This window comes from Dicentrarchus labrax, unplaced genomic scaffold (assembly GCF_905237075.1).
Source record: "Dicentrarchus labrax unplaced genomic scaffold, dlabrax2021, whole genome shotgun sequence".
NCBI lineage: Eukaryota > Metazoa > Chordata > Actinopteri > Moronidae > Dicentrarchus > Dicentrarchus labrax.
The window spans coordinates 24,671,323-24,682,389 of NW_026136702.1; the positions used below are offsets into that span (position 1 = coordinate 24,671,323).

General features: G+C 41.5%; 1 protein-coding gene across 2 annotated transcripts; it reads left to right on the forward strand.

The window, feature by feature from the left end:
* The first annotated feature begins 2,760 nt into the window (after nucleotides 1-2,760).
* tk2 (thymidine kinase 2) lies at nucleotides 2,761-9,900 on the forward strand. 2 transcript variants are annotated; one of them, XM_051424436.1, is made up of 10 exons: nucleotides 2,761-3,012; nucleotides 4,030-4,067; nucleotides 4,258-4,332; nucleotides 4,765-4,818; nucleotides 5,819-5,908; nucleotides 6,058-6,131; nucleotides 6,933-7,021; nucleotides 7,898-7,977; nucleotides 8,197-8,277; nucleotides 9,094-9,900. In XM_051424436.1, exons 1-10 carry the CDS (start codon nucleotides 2,853-2,855, stop codon nucleotides 9,178-9,180), a joined length of 828 nt encoding a protein of 275 aa, XP_051280396.1. In that variant the 5' UTR covers nucleotides 2,761-2,852; the 3' UTR covers nucleotides 9,181-9,900. The 2 variants fall into 2 exon arrangements, with proteins under 2 accessions (XP_051280396.1, XP_051280400.1); XM_051424440.1 differs by having other exon boundaries at nucleotides 2,863-3,012; nucleotides 3,946-4,067.
* Nucleotides 9,901-11,067: the final 1,167 nt, after the last annotated feature.

Here is an 11,067-nt window from a genome sequence, read left to right on the forward strand (position 1 = left end):
GTGTTCCAGTAACAGTTACAGTAAACCAGCAAGTACCCAAACTGGAATGCAGCTATCATTAACACACCTGTGGGCTTCCTGCTATGACATGCATCTCTGCCCCGTGTCACCAGGGGAGCTGCCCAAAATCATGACAGGCATGAAAACCACTACATGTGTCCTGGATCCTATCCCATCTCACCTCATCAAGGACTCTTTACCAGCCATCTCCACACTCATCACAGAAATCATCAACTCCTCTCTCAAGTCCGGCTCAGTCCCCCGCTCACTCAAATTGGCTGCTGTCACCCCCATCCTCAAAAAACCTGGACTCAACCCTGACATCATGTCTAACTTTCGGCCCATCTCCAATCTTCCTTTCTGTCCAAAATACTGGAACGTATTGTCGCCACACAACTCAAAACCCACCTCTGCTCAAATGAACTGTTCGAACCATTTCAATCCGGTTTTCGCTCCCAACACAGCACCGAAACAGCCCTCCTGAAAGTCACCAACGACATCCTCCTCTCCGCTGACTCCGGCCACCTCACCATCCTTATCCTCCTGGACCTCACTGCAGCCTTTGACACCATCAACCATACCATTCTCCTCTCCCGTCTTGAGTCCTCTCTCAGCATCACTGGCACTGCACTTTCCTGGCTAAAATCTTACCTCACAGACCGACAACAATTCATCCATGTCAACAACTGCACCTCCTCCACTGCTCCCCTGTCCCAAGGCGTCCCCAGGGTTCGGTGCTTGGTCCTCTCCTCTTCATACTCTACCTGCTCCCCATTGGCAACATCATTCGCCACCATGGTCTCCACTTCCACTGTTATGCCGATGACGTCCAGCTTTATATCTCCACCAAATCCATCACCCCGGCCGCTCACTCGACTCTCTCCAACTGCCTCACCGACATCAAATCCTGGATGCATTCCAACTTTCTCAAACTCAACTGTGACAAATCAGACCTTATCATTATCGGCCCCAAATCCCTCACCAAAACCACAGACAGTTTCCACCTCACCATTGACAACTCCACCCTGTCTCCATCCCCCCACAGTCGCAACCTCGGAGTCATCTTTGACACTCACCTCTCCTTTGAACATCACATAAACCTAATCACCAGAACTGCCTTCTTTCATCTCAAGAACATTGCCCGTCTTCGCCCATCACTCTCCTTCTCTGCTGCCGAAACCCTCATCCACGCCTTCATCACCTCCAGAATCGACTACTGCAACAGCATCCTCTATGGCACACCATCCAAAACTCTAAATAAGCTACAATACATCCAAAACTCCGCTGCACGTATGCTCACCCACACCCGCACCCGTGATCACATCACTCCCGTCCTCCAGACCCTCCACTGGCTCCCAGTTCCACAGCGCATTCAGTTCAAAATCCTCCTCCTTACACACAAAGCCCTCCATAACCAGGCTCCTTCCTACCTCACTGACCTGCTCCATCGCCACAATCCATCCCGCAGCCTCCGCTCATCTGAAGCAAACCTCCTGACTCCTCCACCCCGGACCAAGCACCGAACCTGGGGCGACAGAGCGTTCTCTGTAGCTGCCCCTCCCTCTGGAACTCTCTCCCAAACCCATCCGTGACTGTCCGACCTTCCAACATTCAAATCACTGACAAAACTCACCTTTTAAAATTGCTTTTAATGTTTAGCTAAGTCTGATGTGTTTTTATGTTTTACTATTTGATGTTGTTTGGCTGCTTTTATGTTTATTCTATTTTTTTTTTTTTTTTTATGTAAAGTGTCTTTGAGTATTTAGAAAGCGCTTATAAATAAAATGTATTATTATTATTATAAAAATGTTTTCTGTGAAACCAGTCCATTTAGAATGATGGATACTATGACCAGATATTTGATGCTTTTATTGTCTAAAGAGAAGGCAGGAAATACGCAGAAAGATGAAAAAGGTCACTGATGGAAGTGAAAACATCACCTTTCTGGACTTTATAGGCTCTGTACAAGTGTTGTAAAGCATTATAAAGCAGTAATGGAGGACATAATATGGGGAGGCTTATAAACTAAATGCAGGTCATGAATCAAGGAAAAGCTAAAGGAACAATTTGCTGTTTGGCAGAGACACAGGGTTAAGTTGAACTAACTAATAGTCAGTTGGTGAGTGCAATGACTGTACACATCCTGCACAGTATTGGTGGTGTTTGCCTCTAATGTTGCTTCATGTAAGCTCGAAGACAACATTGTGGCAAAGTTACTAGGAATACTGTTAGCATTAAAATGGGTGGAAGAAAACAATCAATAAAACGACAGCAAGTACCACTAAGTAAAGCAGAGGTTCAAACATTGATAAAGGATCATATACACAAAACTTGGCAGGGATACTGGGACTAATGTGACACTGGCAAACATCTTTACAGCATTCAAAAACATGTAGACATTGGTGGATTACAGAGACCCAAAGGGAGCCATAGTGACCAGTCTGAGAATAATACAGGATTAAATCACACACTCCATATAACAGGCAACACCCTGGACTATGCACACACTGTAATTAAAGCCTGTATTAATAGATTGCAGCAGATGTGATCAAGAAAGGAGAAAATTAATATCAGCATTGGATGAGGGACACAATAGTACATTGGAGAATCATCATACTTTAACTAATTATTGAAAAATAATAGAGAGAATTTAGTTATTTTGTTTGTTATTTTCCTGCCAATGTACTGCTGCACACTCCAGTCCAGCCGGTGGCGGTAATGCGCCTACAAGCTGGTTTGCCAACCGCCGTTAAAACCCTAAGAAGAAGAAATTGTGTCGTTTGTTCTCGGAGATAATTGCCATGATACATAACGCAGCAGTTACAGAATAGCAGGTGTGTCCGTGCTGCGAGATGTCGGTAGCTGGTGGCCGTGTGGCGGTATTGTGGAGGGCTTTCTCTCAGTGTGCCGCTGTCGGTGTTGTCCGGGGTAACGGAGGGATAAAGCTACCTGCCGCGAGCGTCACACCGATCCAGAGCAGAGCACTCAGTGGCACGCGGCACCTCACTACAGGTTAGTGGTGTTGGTGAACTGGGAAACAGTGTTTAATACAACTGGGTTATAGTTAGTGAACTGGGAAACAGTGTTTAATACAACTGGGTTATAGTTAGTGAACTGGGAGACAGTGTTTAATACAACTGGGTTATAGTTAGTGAACTGGGAAACAGTGTTTAATACAACTGGGTTATAGTTAGTGAACTGGGAGACAGTGTTTAATACAACTGGGTTATAGTTAGTGAACTGGGAGACAGTGTTTAATATAACTGGGTCAGCAGCGTACTGTGGTTAGTTTCCATTTAAGAATATTTTTATTTCCTCAACCGCACATACGCGAGTCCCTGTTGTCGCCATGACAGTCTTATCAACCGGTCAACGAAGAGCCAGTCAAAATGATACGAGTGATATTAGCCGGATAATTTCACATTAAGCTAACGTTAGTTTATATAACGTTAGTAGCGTAAACTAGATGTAGAGGTTACCTAGCCTCTTAGCCTAATTTAAGCTAGCACTCGATGCTCTCGGACGAGCCTCCTTGGTTTGAGGTTCTTTAAAACTTTGTTTCTTTATTTCAGTAGTCTTTCTCATTTTCAGAGCAGCCCTAACGCTGGATAATAGCCAACGCTTCTTCTGCTAATGACTGTACTCCTGCCCCTGTACCGCCTACACTACTGTGTATACAGTAGTTTTCCTCCTCTGCTTTCACTTCTGTGAGCAGCGCCCTCTCTAAGTATTGTTCTTGCCAGTCTTTCCTCTATACCTCAGCACACAGGACATGAAATGAAAGTGCAGACTCTTGTTTGTTTCTCATATTAAAGCGCTAACCGCATAGTCATTGTTCAACTTAAATTCAATGTCCTGTGATACAGAGCCAGAACAAGCCTGTACACCTGCATGCACTCTGTCCTGTACCTGCTTTTTAACACTTGTCTGTCCCTCTGATCTCAGTGTAGCCTGCTGACCTACTGACAGGCCAGCACTGGGAGTTGTGGGAGGTGAAGTCTTGTCTCATTATGTTGTCTTCCTCCCAAGGGAAGTTGGTGCGAAACGGAGAGGCTAAGAAAGCAGTGGTGAGTCTACGATCTCCACATTCATAACGTTGGCTGCAGCTGCCAGTGTGGTTTCTATTATTTTCTTTTAATAAAAACTAATCATGATACTAAAATACTAGCTCATACCTCATATGATGGTAATGTCCCTTTTCTTCATCATTTCTGTGGACCAGCTTGCTAACACCTGTCATTCTGTCACTGTTTTCAGATCTGTATTGAGGGGAACATTGCCAGCGGGAAGACAACATGTCTGAAGTATTTCAGCGAAACCAGCAATATAGAGGTACAACAAAGCAAAGTCCCCATACAGCAAACACCCCGCCCTTTAAAATCAGATGTTCAATGAGCACAGAGAAACTTTCCAATTTCAGCAGATGAATGTGAAAACATCCTTCTAGTGTCAAACTCTGCACAGACAGCATTCAAACAGCACGCTGTAGGGACAAGAAGAGAAACATTTTTGAGTTATCTTTCTAATAAAAGACAGGAACTATTTTAGTGTTTTACACCTTGTGTGCTTTCATTCTTTGCCTGAATACTTGAGTCCCAGTCCTTCCTTTCAAATGAAGGCAGTCGAAAAATGGCAAAAAATAAACGTCAAAAGTGCAAGCAGACTCCGTTTCACATGCTGATCTAAAATCCAGTTTTCAGCACAGTAAGTCATCAGCTGGAAGGAAGCCTTGGTTAATGTATTATTCCTCTCTTGGTTTTTCAGGTCCTTACCGAACCAGTCTCTAAATGGCAGAATGTCCGTGGACACAACCCTCTGGTACTGTACACAACAGTGTGATTATCAGGCTTTTTCTATCAGATCTGAAAGTATTCGCAGGATACTGTAGGTTCTGTGAGCATTAAATCGGCCCTTAGGGCACTCAACTTAAGGCCCACTTGTAACATCTAGCTAGTGATTGGGTGACAGATGGGCCACTGATCATTTTCAAATTCACAGTTAAAATAAATGGATTCACATACATATGTTCAATAATGTCCCTTGGTTGTTCAAAGGAAAGCTGCATATTAGCCATGTGTGGAGTGCACAGAAGCAGCGACACGTGATTTCTGACGTGTGTGAGCCTACTGTGGCTGGATTTGAAGATTCAATGAGGCAATTCAATAAGAAATGAATGGGTTATTTTGCCCTTATTTTGTCATCTCATGCCAATTCTAAACCACTGTGTGTTTAATTTGCCAAATGACAATTTCTGTATGCAAGGTTGCTAATAACAGGCACCATCACAACTCAAAACATGCTAGCTTCAGTGCAGGGTTCCCACTTGGTAGCATCACAAGAAAAGACAAGATTATGTGTTTGAAGTTGTTATTCTGCCACATCATCAACCCTAATGTTATTTATATATATATATATATATATATTCATTTCATTTGAATCCATGTTTGTTTTTTAAATGGTCCCTGGGCAAAGAATGCCTTAGGGACTTGCATTGTTTGTTGCATTTTCAGAGACCAACAAACTACCTACATTGCTAGCTGCCAATAGAGAGAGCATTTCATGTATAGAATTTGAGTGAACTGAGACTTTATTTTCTTGGCAGTCTGTCTGATATAGATATGTCCAGTGTACTGTATGTACAAGTGAATTTGAGCCTAATGTTGGCACTAAGTTCAGAAAAGTTACTAAAAATCAAGATCCATCTTCTGGGACCATTCAGATCAAACCTTGTGGAAATGTGTGCAGTGGTCTGTCCACTAGTTGTAATAGCAGTTGAATTGATGCTGGTTGTGTCAGCTGTTTGTTTCCGTCCCTGCAGGCGCTGATGTATCAGGATCCTGAGCGCTGGGGCATCACACTGCAGACTTACATTCAGCTCACCATGCTGGAAAGACACCTGTCAACCATAGTAAGTGTACCGCTAGCTAGAAACATTTGATTGTATGCTGGTTGCAGTGCTGACGGACATGTCGGTACATGTGGACTGTGGTGCACACATACAGTATGACCTCATCAGGAAATAAGGTGTGTGCACTTAAAGTTTTGTGTTGTTTCCAGTCGGCTCCTGTCAGGATGATGGAGAGGTCCATCTTCAGTGCCAAGTACATCTTTGTGGAGAATCTCCTCAGAAGGTAACTAACCCTAACCTCAGCACCTGGGTCAGACCAAGAGATAAATAAAGGAATATAGCATACAGTTTCTGCTAAACTAATAAAATAATTGTGTGACATGACAGTTCAATCTCTAGTTTACGTTTAATACATCTTAGAGCTCGGGTGGTCTCTGTAAGGATGAGACTGTTTACATTAGGGAACATGCGCAGTGTTGTAGCCTAGAAGGAACAAACCAAACACTGGCTCTAGATGGGGCCGTTCTATGCTTTTTGTATACCCACCATAGTTTCTCCTTTGTGCTTGGAAGAAGATGGGGAAATTAGTAAGTTATGATCTGCAACTACACTGCTAGATGCCACTAAATCCTACAAGTGGGTCTTTTTACAACTGCTGGTTGTTTTATAGCATTGCCCAAAATGCCCTAATACACCCAGAAATATTAAAGGGCTCATAAAGAGTGTAGAAAAATCTGTGATGGTTTGCAAATTTGGATCATATGATGGTTAATGATACCCACACATTTTGTTCAGCAAGATAGTCTTCATAAATAAACACCACTTTTATTATGTTTTTAAGCGTTAATGTGATTGCCGGAAGTAAAAAGCTAATGTTAACTATAAATAAACTAGCATGATTGCATGACTTCAGCGTCCCCGCCACTAAACCTCCAACTTGTAATTGAATATTGACGTTAAAACCTACATTGAGTTAGAATAGTTTGCAAGAGCGTGAGTATAAACACAACAAGGCTGTAAGGGCAGACAGTACGTGCTGATGTCCTGTTGGTTGATTTGTTTGTCTTTGTTTTTGTTTTTTTAGTGGGAAAATGCCCGAGGTGGACTATGCTGTTCTCAGCGAGTGGTTTGATTGGATCATAACTAACATTTCCCTCCCTGTTGATCTGATTGGTGAGCATACAGAAAGCAGAATCACAAACAGACATTTAATAAATATTATAAGAAAGGTATTCTAACTGTGGATTGAAAGTGAAGTGTGTAATGTTTTTAATGCTGGTAATATCCATCCGAGTGTGACCGTGCTCTGAGTAATGTAGATCAGGTTTTTCTCGTTACACCTTTCAGGTTGACAACGCCCTCTGACATCATCAGATTATATATATATATATATTGTTATACATGTTATCATACATGTTACCTAACCAGTAAATTACACAACAATGAGAGGAAACATCACATGACACACTCGGTCCTCTGTCACAGATTGTTTTACTAAGATTACAATGTCTTAAATAGGATTTTGACAGGTTTTAAAAATTGATTGGGTTAATGAAGTTAATGTTACTAGTATAAAGTTGCATTTTCACTCTCTTTTTAAATGTGTTTTTGGGAAGAATTAGTATTGATCATTATGTAACAGCTACAAAACCAAACCAAAATGGAACCAGTACAGATTTTCCTTCATATACTTTGTACTTTTATTGGCAGATTGGATGTACAATAGTTCTTAAATTGGATTCTTAAATTTAAAGGAAACATTTTTCTCCTTGCAGTCCAAAACCAGTAGATAAATCAGTGACAATAAGCGCATCCATATGAACAGGGGCCAGGGTATTTTACACAGTGTTCCAGTAGACTTAATGTGTTGTCATTAAATACATTCAAATGACAGAAGTTGTCTTCTAGCACTGAAAATCAGCTGAAAGCAGATCAGCACCCTCAGAAATGGCATTATTATTATCTGAGCAGTTTTGAAGAACTTGAATTTATTTAGAAGCTGCAACGGTTTGTTGATGTTTGTTCTCTGGCTGTTTCCTCTGGCTCCAGTCTACCTGCAGACTTCTCCTCAGACCTGCCACGAGAGGTTAAAGAAGAGATGCAGAGAGGAAGAGAAAGTCATTCCATTGGTGAGGATGCATGCTCAGACATATGGTTTCACTACACAGAACAAACACTGGAAGGGAAATGAATGGGCTCCTAGAGAGTTGTGAAGATTAACACCAATGTGCCATTTCAAATGAGACCTCTATCCTGTGTGCGTGTGCTTGTGTGTGTATGTCTGTGCGTGTGCGTGTGCGTGTGTGTGTGTGTGTGTCTGTGTGTGTCTGTGTGTGTCTGTCCACCAGGAGTATCTGGAGGCCATCCATCAGCTGTATGAGGACTGGCTCATCAAGCGTACCTCCTCCCCTCTTCCTGCTCCTGTTCTAGTGAGTATTTGCTTTGGTTTGTGTGGACATACACACAGATGACCCTTCTCCACTGACTCGTGTCATGCCGAGCTGTGACCAAGAAGTGCTTCCACTTTATTCCCCCTTTCTTTGTGTGAGGTTATTGCGCCTCCAGGTGTCTGATACCCCCTTTCCGCCAACATGAACCTAGTGCTAGTTCTGGGCTGGTGCTAATGCCGGTTTAGAGTTGGTTCAGTTGAGAACCCTGAGAACTGGCTTCCTTTCACCTGCCTAAATTTTGGTCAACTAATATTAAACAAACAAGCATAGCTACAAATTTCTCAGATCAATGTTACTAACCTCCAACATAACATTAAAGTTACGAATGCATCGTGAATGTGAGAAATTAGCAGCTATGCTTGCTTCGGTAATGTTAATTGACCAACAGTAAGCTAGCTAGCCAGCCAGTTCACTGCTATGTTCTTACACATCTATGTGCTGAACAGCTAATAGATAGAGAGCTGACTGGCCACAAGATGCCCCCAACCCCTGTTGTAAGTGGTTCCTGGTTTTAGACCAGCAAAGTATTAGTGCCATGCTGGGTACTTTGGATGTCCAAATGCAAAGAACTGGTTCTGAGATTAGGCACTGGCCCCAAACCAGCCCTCAAACCAGCCCTCAAACCAGCCCTCAAACCAGCCCTCAAACCAGCCCTCAAACCAGCCCTCAAACCAGCCCTCAAACCTGCCCAACTCAAACTTAATTAGAAACTAACTGTGTGTCTGTCTGTCTGTCTTTTTTGTGTCTGTCTGTGTGTGTGTGTGTGTGTGTGTGTGTGTGTGTGTGTGTGTGTAGGTCATTCCTGCTGACCATGACCTCCAGAAGATGCTGCATCACTATGAAGAAAACCGTGACAAAATCCTTGCAGCCAGCTACCTCTGATCGAGATGGAGACAGGAGATCTTAGAAAGCTGTTTACAAACCATTGTTCTATCATTTATCTGTTACATTCACCCGAGGTTTTTCATGACCAATGCGAGCTTCTGATTTTAACTTTTTAGCAATTTGACAACTACATGGGATGACTTTGTACTCAACTACACCTCAGCTAGTGTGTGCGCTCATAAGGTGGTAATGCTCATATTTAGTGGCTTTCAATTACAAAATGTCCTTATTTAAAATGTGTGTTAAAGTTTTCTTAACCATCGGTTGGACCCTGAGCTTTTCTTTGAAACAGTCTCTTAAAGGATGTTGAAAAACCTCCCAAGTGTCAAAGATTTTTCTTAGAGCTTCTCAGATTGTGGGGTTTAGCGGATTCATTCTACACTGTAATTTATTTGCCCAGATATTTATTATTTTCCTCTTTATTTTACCATGTAATGCACTTGAACTCCTTTTTAAAACATGTTTGGATTTTTAATCTCAGTGAGTAAAATGGCAGGATGTGGTCACTGATGAAGGATTGCAGTGGTTCACAAAGGGCACCTCAGGTACGCGAGTGCTTGATCTGTAAAGTGGCCACATACATGTGTAAACGTACTAATGACTTGACTGTGGGACCTGATGAAAACGTGTTGAAATGTTTCTCTGTAAATCCTTTTAATGAAGGGACTTAGGTTCATTGACATGTTTTGTCATATTAAATTCTGTAATGCTAATTTAGATTTTATGTGTTTTCTCCTTTTTGTTGGTTGAAGGAGTTGGTAAGGAAGAAAATAATATGTTTAACAGTTTCATGTGCACCGCATGAAACCGTTAAAATATCATTTGAATGAGGGGCCATGAGATCAGTATCTGAAAAGAGAGGGGCCTGCACAATAACTCTGACCTTTGATTATTGACCTAATGAAGGTCTGACTGGGATTGAAACATTGTCCATTTAGATAAATGTGTGCTTTGGAGTGACTGTGCAGGCCTTCCCATAGATGCTGATTTCCATTAAAATTGCTTCTGATCATGATGCGCATATACTATAACTACATTCCTTCCCATGAGATCGGTTTGACATATTAATACATACACACACACTCTACTGTGTATCTTCCCCTGCAGTACAGCATTCTAATCAGTAGGGGATTGTTCCATTTTTCTACATGTATAACATAAGTATAGAGATGGGACGATACTTGATACATTGATTAAAAAAACACTCATGAATTTCTAATATGATAATTGAAAATCATGACAATTGTCAATATATTTACATCATTTGACTCCAGCATACAGTCTATTGATTTCCTCATTTATTTTAAACAAGGGGACAAAGGAATGCTTGTTCCGCAGTTGCCATAGTTTCTCCTACACGTCACAGCCTGTTCTCAGTCCCAGGTTGTCAAATACAGAAGCAAGTGGTCAGTTCAGTTAGTTGCATTCTGCCTACACACTTTAAATTATTTAATCGTGTTGCAACAGTTTGACTTAAATATCACCCCCGCAGACAAAGACTGGTTTAAAACTCCTACCTACAACACACAAGCCTTTTGCACTATTTATAATTAATTTCCACTTTAGTAGTTTTAGTTTTAGTCAAGTTTAATTTTCTGCTCATATTTTGCACTCCATGTCCTACTTGAACAATGCATAGTGTATATACTTTAATTTATAGTTTTATATCTTCTAATATTAATAATATTAGTAATATTTTTATTGTGATATTCTGTGCAAGTGGGTTTTCTTTACCAAGAAAATGAAGCTAATCTAACAGTAATTAGTTGACTTGATTTCACTGGGTTTATGTTAAGTAATGTTACAGTGTTCATTCTACTTAATAAAGCTTCGAAGCTAACTGAACTCAAAAAGTGCACTTCTCTGCTGTCCATCCATGAGATC

What these genes read in the sequence shown, in the direction of transcription:
- tk2 (XM_051424436.1), top strand. Translation starts at nt 2,853, where the DNA reads ATGTCGGTAGCTGGTGGCCGTGTGGCGGTATTGTGGAGGGCTTTCTCT. An exon ending in TCCGTGGACACAACCCTCTG is followed by an intron (nt 4,819 to 5,818) that starts GTACTGTACACA and finishes CCGTCCCTGCAG; the next exon opens with GCGCTGATGTATCAGGATCC. An exon ending in AAAGACACCTGTCAACCATA is followed by an intron (nt 5,909 to 6,057) that starts GTAAGTGTACCG and finishes TGTTGTTTCCAG; the next exon opens with TCGGCTCCTGTCAGGATGAT.